General features: G+C 43.8%; 1 protein-coding gene across 4 annotated transcripts in view; it reads left to right on the plus strand.

Moving 5' to 3' along the window:
• Window positions 1-23959, plus strand: part of PITPNM3 (PITPNM family member 3) — a 526934-nt gene that overhangs the window by 367807 nt on the left and 135168 nt on the right. For all 4 annotated transcript variants that reach the window (XM_075904890.2, XM_075904888.2, XM_075904887.2 and 1 more), the window contains 2 exons: window positions 6337-6413; window positions 13339-13574. In XM_075904890.2, the coding sequence (XP_075761005.1) occupies window positions 6337-6413; window positions 13339-13574 (313 nt within the window). The remainder of the gene's footprint in view (window positions 1-6336; window positions 6414-13338; window positions 13575-23959) is intronic.

A 23959-nucleotide genomic window follows, 5' to 3' on the forward strand; every position in this document is an offset into this window, starting at 1 on the left:
TCCTGATGGGAGTGTTATTGAAGCTAGGAAAACAGGATTGGGCTGGAAGTAACTCCACCCACATGGATGGGAATGCGCAGGTTGCAATAGTTCCACTGGCTCAACTTGAGCTGTATTCAGCGTCACTCTTCACTAATAAAACGGGACCACCTTCCAAGCGCTTTAAAATCTACATAGAATACCATCCAGCCTTAGTTTCTGTCTTTCTGTCCTCTAGCTGCTTTTAAATAGTCTTCTACAAAATTTTGTGTTAGGTGTTCAAGTGCTGTTTTAATAACTTCTGAAGCTTCCTTTGTTCCATAGCCTAAGAGCACAGTAGCAGATATTGACATAAAATGGACTTTCAGAGTGTGATAATCCCTGTATACTTTCATGAGAATAGACTGTTATACAATATAAACCTGTAGAGTATGTCCCACTATATTAATGTTGGGGCAAACAGCCAGCAGAATTCACCTAGGGTACATCTATAGAGCAACATTATTTTGAAATAATTTAGTCTGCATCTACCCACCAGGTAGTTATTTCAAAATAATGTCAAAATTCTGTCAAGTTGGAGGACTTCTTACTCCAAATCCTATAACCCTCATTTTATGAGGAGTAAGGGAAGCCAGAGGAAGAGTGCTCTATTTCACAATAAGTGCTGTGTAGATGCTCCTAATTTCAAAATTAAGCTACACAATTGACGTAGCTCAATCTGCGTAGCTTATTTCGAGTTAAACCCTGCTGTGTAGATGCACTCCAAGTAGCTGCAATAGTGAGGCAAGCTAATTTAATTATTTGTGCCGCAAAGTACTTTAAAAAAGGGGGGGTGCTGTTTTTTTCCGTTCTTTCCTTTGGAGCAAACAGCCAATTAACTCAGGACAGAGAAAGTCTAGTCAGAACTATGGAAAGTTTTCTGAATGTCTGAAGGTCCCTGCTTTGGCTACCTCTGCAGCTGCAGCTTAGCAGCTGGAGTCTCTGGCTGGTTGCTCTCTGCTGTTGCATCCCAAGGCAGAGGGGAAGGGAAGGCACCACCTGGATGTGAGATACCACTGTTTGTGGGGGGGAGGAGGAGAAGGAGAAGGAGCAGAACAGAAGGTCTTTTCTGCACAAAGCTTGACTGATCCCTTCTGATCCAGATGTCTCATCGTGGCCATAAAACGCAATAGGGTGGAGTAGCCCTTAATTGTCAGCAAGTGGTTGGCCCCGTGTGTAAATGTGACAATCAAGCTGATAACAGAGCTAATCAAATCTCATCCTACAACTGTTTCCTTGGTAACACACACAGCGAGAGAAAAAGCACTGACGGCAATGTGCAGACACCAGAGAGTCTTGACAGGTCTCCTTTTAAATGTTTTTAAGAATACTGCTGAAAAACAGCCTCTGAAAATGGACAGTATGATGCTCCATTTACGCTTGTAAGCCTTGTCCACGGGGAAGGAATTCTTAATATGAGACACACTCTTTTTCACGTAAGGCTTGAAGGGTTTGTTCCCTCAGGCTTAGTAGACACCTATTCCTATCCACCAATCATAGAATCATAGAATACTAGGACTGGAAGGGACCTCAAGAGGTCATCGAGTCCAGTCCCCTGCCCTCATGGCAGGACCAAATACTGTCTAGACATTTATCTAACCTACTCTTAAATATCTCCGGAGATGGAGATTCCATAATCTCCCTGGGCAATTTATTCCAGTGCTTGACTACCCGGATGGTTAGGAACTTTTTCCTAATGTCACAACCCAAACCTTCCTTGTTGCAGTTTAAGCGCATTGCTTCTTGTTCTATCTTCAGAGGCCAAGATGAACAAGTTTTCTCCCTCCTCCTTATGACACCCTTTTAGATACCTGAAAACTGCTATCATGTCCCCCCTCAATCTTCTCTTTTTTAAACTAAACAAACCCAATTCTTTCAGCCTTCCTTCATAAGTCAACAAAAATCAACACTGTCACAAAAGTTCTGCCATCCTTAGTATATTGCTACCTGTGTGTGACAGAGCCAGTTGTGGGTCCTTCAGAAGGGAAGGATGAATGTTAAACTCACTGAGGCTCTTGGTGGATATTTGCCTGCCTTTTCTCTCCTTTTCCTTCTTCCATTGTGATTGCTAGATGGAAAGGAATTTCTTGATGCTCTGAGCAGTGTGTGTGATGTTTTTTTCTCTTCCTCTGCAAGGCTTTACAGTCTGAGTGGTGGTTTTTTTGTCCCTCAGAATTGTTCAGAGGGGAGAAACTCTCTCTTTCCTTAGCCATGGGGACAGTAGAAACTGATCAACTCAGCCAAGATGTGAAATTGTAGGCATCTGCAGATGTGTGTCCTGCCTGCCTGCTTACCAAAACAGGTTCCTTTCCTTTTAGATCATACTTGCCCTGCACTTGACTTTTAAGGGCAAAAACCCAGGGAGGGCTGCAAGAGAAGCCCCAGCTGAGGCAGTTTTGGCTAATGAGGGCCTAGCTGGGGGCTATATAAAGAAGTGCTCCTTGAGGGAGAGGAGGGATTTGGCTGCCTGAGAAGTAAGAAACTTCCTGGTGGGCGGGTGAGCAAGCAAGCCAGGCTGCAAGGCCTGAAGCAACTGGGGTTGCTAGGGGCAGTCACGGTAGGCAGGGGTAGCAGGTCCACACCCTTTTGCCAGTGATGAGTGGCCATTACAGACTGCAGTTTGCCCCTGAGGCAGGGGCTAGATGAAGACTGGCAGTGGGTCACTGAGGCACGGTGAGAACAGGGGAACTGGGTGTTCCCTGGGAGAAGACCTGGGTGCCCCTTGGAGGGGAGGACCCTGGAGTGTGCAGTTGGGTAAACATCCCCTAGGAAGGGGGGCTCAGAGAGACTGGAGTGGGCACAGTTGGAGGGCAGTGTCCTGAAGAGGATGCCGCAGTCAAAGAGTGACATGGGTCTAGACTAGATGGAAGAGCGAGAACATGGGGAGACACCAGCTAGAGGGAGGCATCCAGTGAGCTGGTGAGCTAATTCCCATTTTCGGTGAGTCTGCCCCATGACAGGGCCCCTCTAAGACTGGAATATTGTTTTAACCTTGGGTTGAGTCAATAATATGCAGAAAATCTTTTTTCCATAGACTTTTGTACTCTCAGTTCATTTGATTAAAGCACAGAGTCTGTTAATGTAGCTTCTGAGATCTGTTTGGTAACCTGAAGGGTTTTATTAAGCTAAGCAAGAAATTCATTTGCACATGGTCTGCAAGGCTTTCCTGTATTACAGAGGAGTGGGATGGATAGACACATGAAGATTAAATGTAGACTTACCCATGCTAGTGTCATAATCTATCTGGCTGCAGTATAGCAAGATGACAGAATCGTTCTAGGAGACCCATCAAATATTGCCCATTTACATTTTCAGAGAACACATTTTGAACCTGGAGATTTACTAGTCTCAATTTCTGAGAAAAGATGATGAAAAGATATAGTGACTTTTATCTAGTATAGTGTAACTTTGCTGCAAAACATCAGCACTGTTTCAATAATCATTTCTGAGCATCTGCAGCAGATGTGAGCATTCGGGCATGTAGGGAGGATATATTGTATAATGCAGCATACTTACTTGTCTGTCAGTCTTGGAATTTATGAACAAAAGTGTTGCAGTGTAAGAGCACACTATTTGTTCTTTTTCTTTGAAAGCAGGAGGCGTTAGAGAAAGCTACTAGAAATCCAGTAATCGGCATTTATTGAATAACTTGACACGGGGGAGCTTCTTTCTGTCCAGAGCAAATTAGTGATTGGCTTATGCCCTGTAGTTTAAAGGTTTACATTTAAAACAAACCGGAAAACTTTGGATTTTCACTTTTTTATAAATTGATGGGTGAATAAGTATTTAAATGAATATCTATTCTTAAACCTCCAGATTCCTAATTCCATTCAGATACTTTTATATATTGTGCAACCATGTCAAAAATAGTGTTGGCTTTCCCTCTAATGGGTATGGGTTTTTTGAATATCTAACTCTGAAACTAGACTATAACTGGATTCATTGCTCTTCTGTAGTTTGTTACCTAGTGAGTGTTAGAGCTGTACATTTCTGCAAATTATGGGAACAATATTCCAGGGATGCCATAGCTAGACTTCAACCCCTTTGCTAACAAATGTGACAAGTGCTTTTACTATAAATAATTGTCTTTACCCCTGTAGGTTAAAGAAGATATAAGAGAAACTCTCTTCTATAAAACATGCCAGTGTTGGTATCAGTAATCTGCTTGTTGAAGTCAGTGGTACTATGGCCCACTTCTCAAGCCAGTGGAGAGGCTTCCTGTTATTAGGCCAGGTCTACACTAGACCAGGAAGGTCGGGTTAAGGTACACAACTCCAGCTACATAAAATAGGCTGATTCCAGCTTTGTATCTTGAGATGAGCTCGGTGCCATCTTCACAGAGGGAGGCTGATGGGAGCAAATGCTTCTGTCAGCTTCCTTTACTCCTTGCAACTGCAAGGAGTACCAGTGCCAACTGGAGCAATCCTCAGGGTTCAGATCTTATTTAGGAATTTAAGTAGTTCAGGACAGCGATACAGTAACTTCAGGATTCACTGGTGTGGCATCCTGACTGATTTTCTGCACCATCAGTGCTGATAAATGTTCAGCTGCACGTGTTTTAGTATGCTTCCTTAGTATATCATGCTGGCTCTACTCAGGTAGCTAACATGATAGACTTCACGAGAGCTCTCAAAGACCACAAACTCAGATCAGATACAAAGGCCACCCAAGCTGGGTTTATTGTTGAATAAAGTACATTAATAGTTGTTGGTAGCCAGATGGCTTTTGAGCCCCTACGTATTTGTACCCATGACAATGGATGCAGCTCAGCCAATAGTATGGATTTCACGATTGCTTTTTAGGCCGGCCAAAGAATTGTCTTAACGGAATCTATTTACGTACTTCATGTGCTTTTATCAGTGCTAGCAGTTCTAGTGCCAAGAAACGCTGGCTAAACATCTGCTTTTGATACCCTGAGTAATAGGCCGCATGTCTAGACTGCATCCCTCTGTTGGCAGAGGGATACAGATTAGGCAAGTCAACATTGCAAATGAGGCAGGGATTTAAATATCCGGTGCTTAATTTGCATAAAAATGGCTGCTGCATTTTGCCAACTCAGCACTTTGTCGGCAAAAAGTGGTAGTCTGGGGGAGGGGGTATGTCCACTTTTTCGACAGATCCTGCAAACCTCCTTGCAGAAAGCATAACGCTTTCTGTCAAAAAAGGCTTTCTTTCTCCACAGACCCCCCTCTAGACTGCTGCTTTTTGCCGACAAAGAGCTGTCAGCAAAACGTGTTGGCCATTTTTATGCAAATTAGGTGCAGGATATTTAAATCCCTGCCTCATTTGCAATGTCAACCTGCCTAAACTGCATCCCTCTGCCGACAGAGGGATACAGTCTAGAGATACCCTCATACTATAACTCTTGCTTACTTTGGTTCAAGCACCAGGCCCGTGCTTTAGGCTCTTTCTTCTCCTACAGAAATGATTGTGGGGCTGGCAGGTTGCAGGACCCTGTGCGGCTTGCAAAGCACATGAAACCAGCAGGACCTTACGTGGGCTGCCCAGAGGCTGGGACCTGGGGCTGGAGGAGCCAAATGCAAAACTGGTGTGCTGCAGCACAGTATATCCTTCTAATTCTCACACCTATGTTCTCTGACTTCAAAGAGTATTGGATCATGCCCTGTATAAGAGCTAAGCATTCCTCTAAGCGTAAAACTGCAAGACACTTGGTCCTTGCTTCTGGGTGATCACAGGATTTCCAACAGAAATATTTCTAATTTAAAACCAGACTAAATGGCTGGTCTACATGGCTACGTCTACACTGCACAGGTATTTTGGAATAAGCTTTTCTCGATCAGTTATTCTGAAATAGCTTATTTCAAAATAGCGCGCCTATACTGCAGGGAAGCCTCACAATTAATCCACGGCAGGCTTCCCTAATGTAGACGTACTATCTCAATTTAGAGCCCCAGGAGGAATAACTTAGAATGGCCCTGGTAAGGGGCTATTTCAAAACAGCAGAAGTGGAGCGTCTAACAACCCCTTTTCCGAAATAGCTATTTTGGAATAGGAATGATTCATCATAGAATGAGGTTTACAGATGTTGGAATAAGTCATCCGTTATTTCAAAATAATGGAATTGCTGTGTAGACGCTCGCAGTTATTTCGGAATAACAGCCGTTATTCCGAAATAACTGCTGTGTAGACACACCCCACATGGAACTACTCAGGAACAGCTATTGTGCTTTAATGTGAATTAACTTCTAAGTGCAGCAATAGTGACTCATCTCTACAGATCTCTTTAGGCCACCAGCCAAATGCTCAAGTATTAAGTTTCTGTCTTTTTTCTTTTCTTTTTTTTCCCCTCTACTGCAGGTGAATTATATAGAGCATCTTTGAGAAAACAAAGATTTCCTGCCCAAAGCAGCATTGAAATACATGAGGACAATGAGGTGAGATGTTTTCCTCCAATATAGCTCTGTTGATTTCCTGAATTTGAAGACTAGATGCAAAAGTAAGTGTTGATTATGAAAGTCTCTCTAACCCAGTTTCCTTAATGTTCTTGAGAACCAGATTGTACAGGCGTGACATCTATTTTTTTGTTATTACACTTTATACATTCACTAAAGGTGCCTCTCCACAGCCTCTAGGAGTACGTCTAAACTACATGGCTCTGTCGATGGAGCCATGTAGATTAGACAGATCAGCAAAGGGAAATGAAGCCGTGATTTAAATAATCATGGCTTCATTTAAATTTACATGGCTGCCGTGCTGAGCCGACAAACAGCTGATCAGCTGTTTGTCGGCTCAGCGCGCTAGTCTAGCCGCTCCGCGCCGACCTGAAAGCCTTTTATCGACATCCCCATTATGCCTCGTAGGATGTGGTTTACCGGGGATGTCGATAAAAGGCTTTCATTTCGACAGGGGAACGTCCAGACTAGCGCACTGAGCCGACAAACAGCTGATCAGCTGTTTGTCAGCTCAGCGCGGCAGCTATGTAAATGTAAATGAAGCCGCGATTATTTAAATCGCTTCATTTCCCTTTGCCAAACAAACAAACCTACATGGCTCCAGTTTGGCAAAGGGAAATGAAGCCACGATTTAAATAATCGCGGCTTCATTTACATTTACATAGCTGCCGCGCTGAGCTGACAAACAGCTGATCAGCTGTTTGTCGGCTCAGTGCGCTAGTCTGGACGTTCCCCTGTCGAAATGAAAGCCTTTTATCGACATCCCCGGTAAACCACATCCTACGAGGCATAATGGGGATGTCGATAAAAGGCTTTCAGGTCGGCGCGGAGCGGCTAGACTAGCGCGCTGAGCCGACAAACAGCTGATCAGCTGTTTGTCGGCTCAGCACGGCAGCCATGTAAATTTAAATGAAGCCATGATTATTTAAATCACGGCTTCATTTCCCTTTGTCGATCTGTCTAATCTACATGGCTCCATCGATGGAGCCATGTAGTCTAGACACACCCTAGGAGCGCTTCGCTTTTAGCACAAATATAAAACCCATCAGCACTCCAAATGCAGCCACCTGTACCCATCTCTACAACTACTGATACCAACCAATCTTTCCCACATGTCACATTGTCTTCTCCCAAAGTCTGTCTGCTTTGCAACATGCCATGAACATCAGTGGGTCCAGGTTATTTGGGAAGAAAAGGGAGTGATCCTCAAAGGCGAGGGACCTTCATGGACAATGACCTGCAGTTTGGTTTAAAAAGCAAATGTGGTTCAGAGCACATGCTTCTGCTCTTGCAGCTACAACACAATTGAATGGTGGGTAGGGGGAGATTCTTTCAAGAGGGCAGGTCCTTAGGCCAGCTGGGACTCTGTAAAGGTGATATAATGTCTTTGGTTTTCTATTTCCAAACTGCATCTTGATATAGAGTACAGTATATTGAGTTGGTTGAACAGTGCACAGGTCAAACTCTGTCACCTCTACTAATAGTAGGTAGCTCTTTATTCTACAAGTAGACTTGCTGCTAAGAGGCCTGCTATGAGGTTACCACCGAACACGAATAAAGATACCAATCTAGCCCCCTGTAATTCTAGGGTTCTGCTACTTGTATCAGCTCCTCTTTCTAGGACTATGAGTCCTTTAAGACAATTCTATTTTCAAACTCCAAACCTACCCCAAAGTTCCAAACTGTCTTAGCTCTGAGGACATCTCAGTGGAGTTAAAAGCACTTTTGATGTCTCAGTGCATCCTTTCCCCTAACAGGTACACGTGCAGTTGCTGGAAGTCATTAGTGGCCTTTCAAAGGTGTTGCTTAATTAGCTTGGCTGAAAACCAGACACATTATCCAAAGAGAGATTACCAAGTCTATTTAATGCCACAATGTGAAGGCCTATGTTGATTGCAGATTTAGTAAAGCAGTCTCATTAGCAGTAATAGATCAGAAATTTGTTTTCTAGAAGAAAGGAGCCAAGGCACAACTCTCTGTAGCTGCATTTAGCTAGCCAAGAGTCTTCTATTTGTCCACACAGTAGTTAAAATATGGGTATAGAATCATAGGGCTAGAAGAAATATATCGGCAGATCATCGAGTCCAGCCCCCTGCTAAAAGCAGGACCAATCTGGAACTAAGCCATCCCATCAAGGACTTTGTCAAACCGGGATTTAAAAATCTCTGGGGATGGAGATTCTATCACCTCCCTAGGAAACCCATCCCAGTGCTTCACAACCCTCCTAGTGAAATAGTTTTTCCTATATCCAATTAGACCTTTCCCACTGTAACTTTAGACCATTGCTCCTCATTCTGCCATCTGTCACTACTGAGAACAGCTTCTCTCCACCCTCTTTGGAACCTCCCTTCAGATAGTTGCAGGCTGTTATCTAATCCCTCACTCTTCTCTTCTATAGACTTAATAAGCCCAAATCCCTCAGCCTCTCCTCGTAAGTCATGTACTCCAGCTCCACTGGACTTTCTCCAATGCTTCCACCTCCTTTCTGTAATGCAATACTCCAGATGTAGTCTCACCAGTGCTGAATAAAAGGGAATAATCACTTCTCTAGATCTGCTGGCAATGCTTCTACTAATGCTCCCTAATATGTCGTTAGCCTTCTTGGCTGCCAGGGCACACTGTTGACTCATATCCAGCTTCTCATCCATTGTAATCCTCAGGTCCTTTTCTGCAGAACTGCTGCTTAGCCAGTCCGTCTCTAGCCTGTAACAATGCTTGGGATTCTTCCATCCCAAGTGCAGGACTCTGCACTTGTTCTTGTTGAACCTCATCAGATTTCTCTTGGCCCAATCCTCCAATTTGTCTAGGTCACTCTGGGCCCTATCCCCAATCCTCCAGTGTGTCCACCTCTCCCTGTAGCTTAGTGTCCTCTGAGAACTTGCTGAGGGTGCAATCCATCCGCTCAGCCAGGTTATTAATAAAGATGTTGAACAAAACCAGCCCCAGAGCCAACCCTTAGGGCACTACACTTGATACCAACTGCCAACCAGACATCAAGCTGTTAGGCACTATCCATTGAGCCTGACGATCTAGCCAGCTTTCTATCCACCTTATAGCATCTGTAGTGCAAGCTTTCCCACTCTTACCCAGCCAGGTCCAAAACACATGGAAGTCATTCACCACACTGATTTCAGTGTGTCTTTGTTGTCTCTCTAACCCACCTATAGGCATGAAGGCAGTTCATTCATTTGCTGAAACTGCCAAGAACAATGCCAATTTACATAGGCTTGTAAGTTGCTTTTGTGATGACAGGAACGGGATTGACTCCGTTAACTCACTCCCCATACTCCATCCGATGACAGTGGATTGCTGACCTGGCTTGAATTTTTACTGGTAACCTAGATGCTGTGTCTCATTTCTTATTCTTTGAATCATCTAATCCTCCAGAACAGCCTTCTGCAATGCCAGCTGATCAAAGAGAAAGAATTTAGTGTTGGCTGTGGCAGGGGATAATCCTGTCCTTTGCTCAAAATTGAGTGTCTATATTAGTCAATTGCATAAAGAGCATTGCGGAAGGGAACCTGAGAATTAGAAAAAAGGATAGAACCATATTAATGTTCACTTTGCTGATCTGCAAAATTCATACGACAAATGTGGCAGTAATTGCTCTGCTTCTCAGCAAAATTCTTCAGCCGAGCATTATAATAGGGTCTGTCATTTCTAAGCCCTCATTACTTTTTACTTAATAGACTGTACTACATTTAGCAGTGTTGTTTGTATTGCAGAAATGCCTAGGGAATGTTGTGATGGCCAGAAGTATAGCGGGGGTCAAAAAAGAATAAGATAAATTCATGCAGGAATGACCATGAATGAGCTAAGATAGTCAGCCCCATGTTCTGAGAGTTCCTAAGCTTCTGACTTCCAGAAGCTGGCACTGTACAACAGGGGATGTATCACTGGATAATTACTGTGTAGTGTTCATTCCCTCAGAAGCATCTCAGACTGGGCTAGATGGACCACTTGTTTGATCCAGTATGGCTGTTCTTATCCTCTTCGACAGAGTCTGCAATCACAGGTCAAGGCCAGCGTTCCCTCTAATAACTTTGTGCACCACCAGTAAGTAGAAACAAAAAAACTAGTTGAGCACTCTTCCAGTCAGTTGGGCAGCATTTGAATCTCTCCTGAGTGGTTGCACAAGCGATACCTTACAGAAAAATCTTGTTAGGGCCCATTCTGCTAAACACTGTCCCACAGCGCTTACAGTCTAGTATAGAACAAGAGACAACAGATGGGTACAGACAAATGGAGGAGCACATCACTAAGATTATTATGATCAGCAATGTAAGAAGTGGTAACATATAACAAGAAATCTTATCAATGAAGCCTCGTTAAACTAAACACCATATATTTGAGATTGCAGTATTCTTGATATTTTGCTTTAAAAACTCTGTTCAGTCTCATCAATTGACACAATTCTGGTAATCCACAATGGCTCTCCCCAGTTTTTTGTAAAAAGTGATCCATGTTTTACTGCCATTGTCTCTGCTCATTATTTAAATTGGTTTATATAGTTTCTCTAAGGCTTTAGGGACCATATGTGCCAAAGTCAAATTTCAAGTGGGATTCCAGACAAGAAGATTCCAACCTGCTTTTCTGTTGTTCTGAGTTATTCAACTGGTGATGCACTACCCTTCAGGACAATCATGAAAGGCAATTGAGGAGTCATAAGGCGCTGAACATTATATTATAATCAAAAGCAAGGAAACTCCTATTCCCCCGCTCTCTGTACCCCATTACCCTTCAAGGGTAATTGAGAAACTAAACAGCAATGAATCACTAGGACCAGATGGTATTCCTAAGAGTTCTGTAGGAACTCAAATGTGAAATTGCAGAACTTCTAGCTATAGTTTGTATCCTATCATTTAATTCAACGTATGTATCAAATGATTGAAGGATAGTTAATGTGATGCCGATTACAGGCTAATAAGGCTGACTTCAGGACTGGGCAGACTGGTTGAAACTATAGTAAAGAGTAAGATAGTCAGACATACAGATGAACATAATTTGTTGGGAAGAATCAATATGGTTTTTGTAAAGGGAAATGATGCCTCACCAAACTACTAGAATTCTTCAAGGGGGTCAACAGACCTGTGAACAAAGGGGATCTAGTGGATATAGTGAATTTAAACTTTCAGAAAGCCTTTGACAAAGTCCCTCACCAAAGGGTGTTAAACAAAATAAGCTGTCATGGGATAAGGAAGGTCCTCTCATGGTTGGTTTAAAAAAAAAAGAGTAAGTTAAATGGTCAGTGATCAATGGAGAGAGATAAATAGTGGTGTCCTATGTGAGTTTATACTGAGACCAGTCTTATTCATGATATTTATAAATGATCTGGGAAAAAAAGGGGTAAATGGTGTGGTGGCAACATTTATAGATGCTATAAGACTAAGCAAGATAGTTGAGTCCCAAACAGACTATAAAGAGTTCCAAAAGGATCTTACAAAATTGGGTGACTGGGCAACAAAATGGCAGATGAAATTTAATGTTGAAAAATGCAAAGTAACGCACACTGGAAAACATAATCTCAATTATACATATAAAAAGATGGGGTCTAAATTAGTTGTTACAACTCAAGAAAGATCTGGGTGTCATTGTGAATAGTTCTCTGAAAACCTCCGCTCAATGGGTAACAACAGTCAAGAAAGTGAACAGAATTTTAGAAATCCATACAATGCCCATATCTTGAATATTGCAAGCAGATGTGGTTGCCCCATCTAAAAAAATATATATTATTAAAGGTTCAGAAAAGGGTAGCAAAATGATTATATGGCAGCTATTCCATAACCCTAAAGAGAGATTAATATATCTGGGATTTTTCAGCCTGTAAAATAGATAACTGAGGAATATGATAGAAGTGTATAAAATCATGACTCATGTGGAGAAAGTAAATAAGTGTTGTTTACTCCTTGTCCTAATACAAGAATTAGGAGTCACCAAATGAAATTAATCAGCAGCAAATTGAAAACAATCAACACACAGCCAACCTGTGGAATTCCTTGCAAGAGGTTGTGAAGGCCAAGATTACAAAATGATTTTTAAAAAACTAGATAAGTTGATAGAGGATCGGTCCACCAATGACTGATAGCCATGATTTGTAGGAATGGTGTCCCTAGCCTCTGTTTTCCAGAAACTGGGAATGAGCAACAGTTTGGATCACTTGATTCCCTGTTCTGCTCATTCCCTCTGGGGCACCTGCCATTGGTCACTGTTGGAAGAGACTAGATGGACCTTTGGTCTGACCCAGTATGTCCATTCTTATGTTCTAAAATAAAGCATTCTCTGTCAACTTCTCAAAACAGACACATCAACATATAGGTCCATAGCTGTTCCATTGATAAGGCTTTCATTCCTTTCCAGTAAATGGAACAGTGTCATGAAGTATTTTGTCTTTGAACAAGAAATCCCTAGCTTGAAAAGATTAACAAACACCACAGTCAACCCCTGCTGAGGTAGAGTGTTGTTGACACAGAAGTCTTTTTCTTCTGTAGAAAATGTGAGGATTTCAGTTAAAACTTTTCTGACAAATCCAATAGAAACAAGATTAGTTTAGCTCTTGAAACCTAGACCTTTAAACTGCCTTGAGATTTTGGACATCTTTCTGTCTGCATGTACTGCCAATAGCATTTGTTGTGCATAAAACCATTCATAATCTTCTTTGGATCTGACTCCTACATCTTAGCCAAAGGCATAAAAGCTTTTATGCTCCTGTGCAGTGTGCTGTATCTAACTTGGAGATACTTGAATGAAATTGATTTTTTTTCCCAAAATAAAATATACAAAAGATCACTCTGAGCCTAAAAAAAAAGACACTAATTGTCAGTGGAAGTTGACATCAAGTGCACCAACATTGCTCTTGCAAAGCCTGTTCTAACAAAAGCCTGTTCAAATGATTGTTTCTTTTCTTCAGGAAGGAGCTCAGCCCAGGAACTGTAAAACTCATGTCCTTATTCTTGTCCTACATGGGGGCAACATCTTAGATACAGGAGGAGGAGACCAGAACTGCAAGATGGCTGACATCAACACCTTCAGTTCCGTATTTGAGAAGGTGACCCGGGCCCATTTCCCGGCTGCACTGGGCCACATCTTAATCAGGCTTGTCCCCTGCCCAGCCATCTGCTTGGAGGCTTTCTCTCTTGTTTCCAAGTAAGTTAATCTGCATTTGAAGGCACAGCTTTGCAAAGTGTGGCCCTCAAAGGTCTGTGCTAATCACAAGCATTTTTACATGGTTAAATTCCTTTCATCGGCCAGGCATGGAATATTGCAAATCTTTCTTGCTCTTACCCATTTAATTAGTAAGGATGTGATCCTGTCCTGTCCTTTTCTGGATGGATACAGCCGTAGAAAAGAGGGTTGTAAGGTGACTCTACTTTCCTATTCAGCACTCAGTGGTAATTGCAGCTTTCCACTGGTGCTGAAATACCATGGTTCCCAGGGGAGGGTGCACACGGTTGACTCAAGAAGTTGGTAAGGTCCTTGGCCTTAATACATGGGCTGTGATGTGCAGGTATCATTAAGTACACCTTAATGTAGGGTCTCCTTACCCTCTGGCTGCCTGAATGCATCCTGCCCTGGTTTGGCAAGATAATTCCAATGATTGATGTGTTCCCACCTCACACCTTCAATATGCGTTCAACTCCTGGGATTTAGATTGTGATTCAGCTCATTGTGTGACTGGTATTTACAATGTGAACAAAGGATTATTGCTTGCTGTGTTTACACCTGCATCTGGATTACATCATGGTCAGTTTCAGACCCACAGAGCCCAATCCTGAAGTCTTAAAGAGGCTCAAAAAAGAACTCCAGTAGTTCTGTATCCGTAATATATGTCAGCGTGAGGAGGGGAGATTTTTTTGAAAACATTTGACAATTAAAGTGCACAAATACCATTGACTTTTAACAGGAATTGTGCTCATAAATCCCTTAGGTGATTTTGAAAATATCCTTTATATTCAATGATATGAATAAAAACTATTATTTACCTGGGCTCCTGTGTCCAGAAATATAATGTACCCTGAAAACTAAGATGTACAAATTGCTTTTAAAAAAATTCCCACATCCCACAAATGGAAAGAAAACTGAGTCTGGATGAGTATTGATGTTCCTTTTCTCTAATAGCTGAGACTAGCTCAAAAAATCCACAGTCAACCATGTATCTTGTTTTAAAAGCTATGACAGCTAGATCTGCATGCCACTGTCTCAACTGGCATTGACAAATCTAATCTCGCATATTCATTGTTGATGCTGATGTACTGGACACAGTAGAATTTAGTAGATAATTTTCATCGTTTAAACAACAAAGATGACTTATTGTTGACATTTTTTTAAGAATAAATTGGAAGGAAAATTCTGAAGAGTTAAAAACAGAACTCCAATGAACTCTTCTTAGCACTGGAAAAACAGGAAGGTAGAAGACTTTAACACATACTGGTGGCTTGTGATTAGCTTTGTTGCTGGGGTCGAATTTTTAAATCTAATTATTTTAATCCTCATACAACTAAAGTACAAGCATGATAGTGGCTATTCTTCTGCTAAAGGTAATTAATAAAACCTCAAAATGCTGCAGTGTTTTGCAGTACAGCGTTCATTTATCATAATTAACATGTGAGACTGCAAGATAAAGAAAGGGTTTGAAAGAGTTATTAAGGTGCTTTTTAGAACACCTATTGACTTTGGATGATTAAAGCTGCTGGCCATAAAAGGATGTGAGAGGTACATTAGGACTCAGGACTGGTAGATTTTTTTTTAACAGATTCTCTTGCTAGAGCAGTGTTTCTTAAATCGTGATCTGTGGCACATCAGTGTGCACTGGTTTTTTTCTTAACAAAGTCTTGGTTTTCCTCATTAAAAAAACTGTTTGGTGCTCCTCGGTCTTAAAAAGTTTAAGAAACATTGGGCTAGCAGATATAAATAGGTATGGTGCTTGGGAGATTACCTGTATTTATATTAGGGTATGTACCATGTTGATAGTGTCTCAGTCTGTTTAGCTATGAATCTGCAGTAAGGGGTTTCAGATTCCTGATTATTAATATGAAGCTCCACTCTTAGACGAATAACTCGGCTACCCCCTGAAGCTTTTGAATATCAGGGTAATTGATTCTAAAGTCACTTAATTGTTTATAGAACCAAAATCTGCTTTTGATCTCTACTTCTTCCTTGTTTGGATCTAGTCCTGATGGAGTGGTGTGATGAAAAGGCCATGGCTTTGGAGATTTTAGGCTTTTCGGTGGATTATTTCCTTGTTTTGAAAGAAATCAGTGTGCTCAAAGGAAGGAGGTTCTCTCTCAGTTGATTTTTAGTTAACAGAAGGCATGGAGAGCCTAATGCAGCACTCACTGAGAACCATAGCGAAAGACTCCTGCTGATTTCAATGGATACTGAACCCAGCCTGTAGTGCCCATTATTTCATTGAACAAGAATGTATTTGTCACATTATTGGATTGTAAAGCGAGCAGACAGATCACTGTTGCACCCGTGGGTGGTGTTTGCCCCCAATTCTGTACCAAGTGGGCTATGTGAGGTATCAAATGGAAGCTTATGTTCTGCTGATTCTCTGACTGCTACTCGTGTACTTATACAATGTCTGTGTGTAAAGTTATGAATATGGGCTCTGATCTTGTATTTTAAATGTTCTCGGTCTAGGAGGGAGCAGTGGGCCTGGACTGCCTGTTGTGAGGAAGGATTGTCCAGTGAATAGCTGTGCGAACTAGCAGTGCTCCATGGACAATGGCTCTCAGAGTGGCCAATATATACCTGAGGAATGCATCTGGAAGCCTGCAGACTAGCCAGTGCATAATGGCTACTTGCATGTGAGACAGAGAGAGGTCACTTAATAATGTGACCAGCTCCAGTTTGGGAGACACCAGGAACATAAAAATCCCATGAGGCTGTCTCCATCTGGTCTTCAGTCTTGCTACTGATTCCAGATGGATCCTTGCTAGAGACAGAGAGCCGGGAAGGATTGCTGACCCATCCTGATACAGGATGTACACCAGAGACTTCTAGGCTAGCAGTTTGTAACATCTTTGCTAAGAGCTTGCATCAACAACTTGGTGATTAATGTATGTAATGTATCCTCTTTAACAATCTCACTCTCAACCTTTTATTTCATTTGATTAATAAACCTTTAGATTCTAAAGGATTGGCCCAGTGTGCCTTTGTGGGTGAGATCTAAAGTGTAAATTGGCCTGGGTCTGCTGCTGGCTCTTTGGGACCGGGAGGATCTGTTTGGAGTTGGTGAGATCGGGTTTTATAACCTCTCACCTGTGTGTAAGGTCCGGGGCTGATTGTGGCACAGGGAGAGCTGGGGTGCCTGAGGGGTTTTGCTCGTGAGGCTTTATGCTGACCAGATTGGCAGTGGAAGCGCTCTGTGTGACTGGTTTGTGGCCTATTCGGGAAAGGTCTCCAGTCGAGGGCTGTAAGTAGCCCTGGTTTGGAGCAATTCACCCTGAGCTGACGCCCTTGGTGGTGCCCAGACCTGGCCCAGTCCATCACAGTACTAAAGAGGAAGACAAGGTAGCAAAGCTTCCATTGGCATAGCATTAGGATATTCAAATTGGGTATATGTGAGCACAGTATGCTTGAAGTCTTGAGCTGGTTTATTTCTGTGACCTGTAGGAACGTTTTGTAAAACCCCATTCCAGACATGCTACCATATTTTTACTATGCCAGAACATGTGGGTGGGATTCTTGCTCCCGTGGATGGCTATTGTGCTACCAGAATCCTGCCCATCTGTTCACTTGATCCTGTGCATAGGGGGCATGTTGGAGGAGATAACAGGAATGGGCATGTCAAGGAGAGGCTGCACTTAATGAAGTTTAAGCAGACTTTAGGAATGAGTTCTCTCTACTCAAGCAAGTGATGGACAGCTGGACTAGCCACTTGCACTTTCGCTTCTAGTCACTTTCAATGTCAGGTTCTTTTGTTCATTGTTTATATTGAGAAAAACACAAAGGGTATGTCTAGACTACATCCCTCTGTCGCCAGAGGGATGTAAATTAGATATACCGAAATTGCTAATGAAGCGGTGATTTAAATATCCCGTGCTTCATTAGACTAAATACGGTCGCTGCTTTTTGCTGATGCGGCAATTTGCTGGCAAAAAGCGGCAGTCTAGACGGGGATCGATTGACAAGGAAAGCCTTTTCCGACCAATCCCTTATGCCTTGTGCAACGGGGTTTACAGGGTTGGTCGGAAAAGGCTTTCCCTGTCGACCAATCCCCATTTAGACTGCCGCTTTTTGCCGGCAAATTGCCGCATCTGCAAAAAACAGTGGCCATTTTTATTTCACTGAAGCACAGGATATTTAAATCCCCATTTCATTAGCAATTTTGGTATGTCTAATTTACATCCCTCTGGCGACAGAGGGATGTAGTCTAGACATACCCAACGATTCAACAAAAAGCCCCAGTAAAGAAAATGAATTTGATCAAATGTTATTAGGAACATAGATTAGGCAACTTGTATCTTAAAAGTAGATAATGTTTAGCTTAACTTCAGCCTGACATATGCCACACAGTCACCTGTCCATATAAGCTATGCACAAACGCAAATTGCTTGTGCATATCGCATGACATAAAGTAGTGTCCATTGTAAAGACTGCGTGTAAAGCAGAGCACATTTTGTTACTCTCTTACATTTCTAGCTGCTAGGGCCAGTCTGAGACACTATAGCTAACAATGACACTGCTTTCAGTTTATAAAGTGACTGTAGTAAAACATTAGCCTGTATTTAAAAAAAATTTCACACTGTTAGTTTAGTTCCTGGCCATCTTTCTGCAGGGCTTTATATTATACCTGTGGTCTGTACAGTTAATCTCTCAATTCATATTGCTAAAGCTTTCTGAGATTTCTGGTGGGAATTCTTCTGTGCGATGAAAATTATTGTGCTATAAAACACTAGCATAACATCTCAGAAGAAAAACAAGTCACCATGAAAAATTAAATGCAACTTTCAGTGAGATGATATTCAGCCATTACACCTCAGAGACAGGCTTAGTTTAATATTTATTGTGCTCTTACAGCAAAAACTAATCTTCAGAATGTTAAGATGCTAACTAGACATTAAAAATAGACACATCCTGAAGTGCCCATTCTGTGTGCTTGTATAAGAATGTCTTCCCCTTGAATTAGTTTATGGTGACTATTGACTCTAGCACTTATCACCATTATAGTTGCAATCATTCCATATTCATATTCAGCAATGCAGTGTGACATGAGAGAAGACACACAGCAGCTCCTTCTGGAGAGGAAAGCTGGCCTCTGTGGTTAAGGCATTGGCCTGCGATTCAGATGATCTGGGCTAACTTTCTAGTTCCGCCAAGAACTCCTGGAAAGGCCTTGGGCAAGTCTCTCTCACCACAAAATTAACAGCTACATGAATTAGAAAAGGGGCTATTTACTATTCACTTAGGCATGAGATAAAGCCTACAGAACTCAACAGAAAGATTTCAGTGGACTTTGGAGCCTGACCTTGAGCCATGATTCTGCAAAGGGAAGTTAAAAGGACTTGTTGAAGGAGTAATTGTCCCCAATAGCAACCAAGTAACATTTGATTTTCCTTTCCCTCCCTCCAGAAACTATCCTCCCATGTGACATGCCCACACCAACAGACTAAGGTTATGGGGACCAATTTTGCCTCCTTACCATCTGGTAGAAAACCTGCTGTTGACTTTAGTAAGGTTGTCTGTCATATCATTGTAATGGTAATTGATTATTTTCTCCCCGAATCTATTAATGAAATTCTGCCTGTCTATGACATTAGACGAGGCAGCATTTCAAAAAGTAGGCTAGCTGTATAAATATAGAATGTTCAGTAATGGGTATAATTAAAACCTTTAACAACCTCTTCACTGTTTTTTTTTTTTTCTTTTCATGGTCTGGTGAAATGAATTCAGAAATAACTGATATGACTTTTCTTTGTTTTTATCCACAAAATCATTTTGCAGTTATTGGTCTGGGACTTGTCAAAACATAGCCACTTCCCTAATTGCTCTCTTTTGCCTATTATTTTTGCAGCACTGTTATTCATTTATTAAATGACAGAAACTTTTCAAGTAAATAATTAGGTTTTTCTGCGGTCTTGAGCTCTTCAGCGTTCATAGCTTTTGTAGCCAATACACATTAAGTTCTAGGCCAATTTGACTGAGAACCACGGTTTATTCCCTTTAAGTAAAGGAAATCTGTGTTTGATGCAAGATAAAAAGGAATGTAAATTGGCAGTGGGGAAAATCTGGCCTTTTTCATGATGGGTTAATCCAGTATCAGTATGAGCGCAGCGGGAAAATAGATGTAACCCTTCTGCCAGGCCGAGTAAATAGCAGCAGCAAGGGCCGTGTTCAGTATCTAGGGGTCTCCTCCCAACGAGGTAATACAACACCGGCTCGAGCCCCCACCCAGTGACCTGGGAAATCTTACATACACCTCTGGGTGCCTCAAAAGAGGCAATTCTTCCCCTCTGGCAAGCACAGAGCCTCAGTGTAGTAGCAAACCTTTAATAACATGAGGTAACCGACATCTGCATTAAATTGGGGAAACACCACAACTCGGATTTACCAAACAAACAATGAGCAAAGGCCCTCCCCCCAACCACAAATCTCCCCAACGTCCCAAAAGTCCAACACCCCAAGAGTCTCAGCCCTGGGTCAGTGTCGTCCCAGGGTTCAAAAGTCCACCCGGCAGGGTTTCACCATCCCAACCTGGAGGGGTGGGGGATCGATGCACCTTACGTGGCCCGGCGGTGGCTCCGCCTCTCCGTGCCGCCGCCGTCAACACGAGTCGCCACACTCCACTTGTCGTCAGGTAAGCCGCCTCCACTGTCCGGCTCCGCAAATCCGCCAACCATCTCGGTCCACGCTCCGGGCTGCTGCCAGCTGGTTGCTCCTGCCACTGCTCCGCCAGCTGCCACTCTTACTAGCCGCTGGCCGCCGTCAGCCGCTCCGCTGTCTGCCCTCAGGTCGCCCCGCCAGCTGCATCTACTGTCCGCCTGCGCTTGCTGGTTGCCCGTTGCAAACTGCTCTGCTAGCAGCACAGTGCCAGGCTCCCCTCAGCAACAGTGATTTCAGCTCTTGTCCACAGCACAGCGCCAGGCTCCCCTCAGCAACAGTGATTTCAGCGCTGGCCCACAGCAAAGTTAGCTCCACAGCTCACAACTAGACTCCTAATGGAATCTAAATTAACTCTGATATTCCACAGTGGAGAGAGTGCAATCAGTGTTGTTTAGGCCCTCAGACAGGGCCCCACCACCAGGTACCAAGACCTATCCCCAACCTCTCTCAATTTGACTGGGTTTGGAACCCATGCCCCTTGTCTAGCGAGTGCTACTTAGTTTATGGCGAATCCCTCTGTCATAAACAGTTCCACCATTCCATTGTCCTTGATTCGCATAATCAGGGTAACAACACTTTTATCCCCTCTGCCTCAATAAGAGAGAGACTGGGGCTCCCACAGTGGCCAAAGTGACAATTTGGGCTGCTGTGGCACATACTAGACAGGGTGGGTGTGTCTATGCAAATTGGGCTCAGCCCCTGAAGTCTCTTTGCACCACTTGCCACAGTTCGCCACTAGATGTCAGGATAGAGTTTACCCTGACCCTGCTTACATAGATGATACATGAAAAGCTCCACCCATAATATTAAATCACAGGTGCAAATCATGAGCCTAATTCTTTATTCTGATGCACATGGACAGTGGGTGAAGCTAGGGCTGGGGGAGGCAAGCCCCTATCCCTGCCCCTTCTGCCCGAGACTCCGCCCCACTGCCAATGGTCCCCATGGGAACCAACCCCCCTCCAAAGGAGCCACCCTCCCCAGCACAGGCAGCTCACAGCCCAGACCCCTACTCCCAGCACAGGGTGGGCAGGCAGCACATGGTCTCAGCTCTCCAGGAGCATGAACGAGGCACGCAGGCAGCTGGGTACCCTTCCCTTCCCTTCCCCAGCCTCTTCAGCCCTGGAGCATGGGGAGGGCTGGCAGTTCAGTGATGCCCAGGAACTGAATGGGGAGGCTGGGGGCAGAGTGGAGGCGGGGTCACGCAGGCCATTCGGAAAGGCATTTTCTCCTTTGCTTCGGATACTCACCGCTCATGCTGCTGCAGCCCTTTTGTGCCATTCTGCAGCATAGGTGACACAAGGGGGGCACAAAAGGTCGTGTGCCCATAATGCCATGGATGGGAGGGGCCAGCCAGCAGTGGATGGGGAGATTAGTAGGTTGGGGCTCTGGTGCCTGCAGCAGAGCCCTCCCCCCCACGTGCCAGTAGCAATGAGACAAGTGGAGCAGCACACACACCTTGCTTGAGGGAGAGGAAGGATCGCCCCAGCGAGAAGCAGAGCAAAGTGAGCTGGGGCCATTGCTCCTCTCCCCCCACTGCTGCCGGTGTGTGTAGGGGGGACTTCTGTTGCTGGCCTGTGACCCCACTAGTCCCCAGGCTGCATTGCTGTGGGAGGGGGAAGAAGCAGGGCAGGGATGGGCGGGGCAGGGTTGAGGGTACAAGGGGTTGCCCCAGCCCTTCCCTAGGTGAGGAGGGATATCACATGACCAGTGCCTCCCTGCCCTCCTTCACCAGTTGTCTCTGCTGTGCAGGACACAATGGCTAGAACGCCAGGGTAGCAGGCCAGCTGGGAAATACCCTTGCAAAGGGTGAATCCTGGGGTGAAATAAGTACATATAGTTGCCACTTCTGGGGTATCTAAAGCAGGGGGGATTCAAGATGATCCTGAGCTCATGCAACTAGACAGCTGGCACCATCCTTATAGATTTCTTGGGACAGTTACTTCAAAAAAGGGATGATCCTGGGAAAATCTAAGGTGCGACCCTGGCAGCTGAGATAGCGGCTTTGTGCGACTTTGCCTTTGTGCTACTTTTGGAGCAGGGCTGCAAGTCTATTCACTAGTGCTGGAAGAGCCCTTTCAGATCATAGGCACGGGTGCAAGATAGTGTAGCTCCGGAGGCTACTCTAACTTATGTTGGAGGCCGGACTGCCTGACCCCAGAATCAGAGCAGCAAGAGAGGCAGAAAAGCCTTTTTTAAAGGTGTATGATGTAATACGCCTGCATCACACAGATGCTGTTTCTATATAAATTCCCCACACAGCAAAGTGGTAATCTCTTATTCGTGATGTTAGCTAGACATGAGGGGGCATCATCATTCACAGCCACAAAACCAGCTCTGCTTAAGACCCACCTGAATCCCTGATACTTGTGCAGTGGTACCAGGGGAATACAACGGTCCAGAAACTTACCTGTCAATCTTTAGCAACTAAGGACCTGGTCCAATGCCCTTTGAAGTCCAGTGGAGTTTTTCTACTGACAGCAAAAGGGCATTAGACCATAAGAAAGCAAAATGTAATTATTTAAATCTCTTTTAGAGCGGTGCTCTCCAACCTTTTTAAGCACAAGATCACGTTGTGAATTTAAGTGCAATGCGAGATCTACCTCAAACACAAACACCTTTACTCCTCCTCCTTCATGCCCCTTATCTGAGGACCCGCCCCTGCTCACTCCTTCCTCCAACCTCCCTCCTTTTCACCAGGCAGCGGGTTGGGGTGCAGGATCTGGCTTTTGATTAAGGGATCTGGAGTGTGAGGGGCTCTGAGCTGAGCCTGGGGCAGGCAGGGGATTCCAGGTGCAGGTTCTGGGGGGTGTGTGTGTTTGGATGCAGGGGTGCTCAGGGATGGGGCAGAGGTTTGGAGTGCAGGAGGGGGTTCATGACTAGGATAGGCTTTTTGGATGTGGGCTCCAGCTGGGCACTATTTATATCAGGTGGCTCCTGGTTGGTGGTGCAGTGGAGGCAGGCTTACCCCTGCCTTGGCCCTGGCCCTGGCCCACTCCCTAAAGCAACCAGTAACTCCATCCCAAGTCCTGTTGTTGCACCCTCTCTGCTCTTTGGAGATAGGATACAGGGTGGGAGAGAGGACACCTTTGCATGAGCACCCCTCGCCCTCCCCTGTCCTGTGCAGAAAGCTGGACCACTCCAAGGCAAAGGGCAGGAGATGCACAGCAGTGGGGGTAGGGCCAGCTGACGTGCCAGTGCTTGATAGCCTCTTGGCCAAACCAGTCAGGATCACCTGTCAGAGGCTCCCGATCTACTGGTTGGTGACCACAGTTTTAGAGTTTGTTTCTGATTATTGCTATGCCCTGTGTCAGCAGTCAACTTAACGAATGGGCCATATTCTATCCGTACAAGATAACCAATGTCACAGAAGTTTATACCATATGTTATAAATGAGCAAAGGATGAAAGTTGCTTTTTTTATCATTTACTTGTATTAAAAACAGCGATATTTAGCTTGCCAGAACAGTTAATTATGTATTCAGCTGACTGCATATTGGAACCTGTTCTTGAGATGTTAATTTAATTTTTAATGAACTTTAATAATTTTGAGACCTGTCTTGTTGTGGAAAATATATTTTCCTTTGTGTATTACTGGGGAGGAGCATTGTCATAGGCAACAATTAATAGATTGTGTACGAAAACAGTAGCTAATAGAACTCTGTACCTAGGGGCTATATTGGTATTAAAGACATGTGCCATTGT

This window comes from Pelodiscus sinensis, chromosome 21 (genome assembly GCF_052426305.1).
Source record: "Pelodiscus sinensis isolate ZL-2025 chromosome 21, ASM5242630v1, whole genome shotgun sequence".
NCBI lineage: Eukaryota > Metazoa > Chordata > Testudines > Trionychidae > Pelodiscus > Pelodiscus sinensis.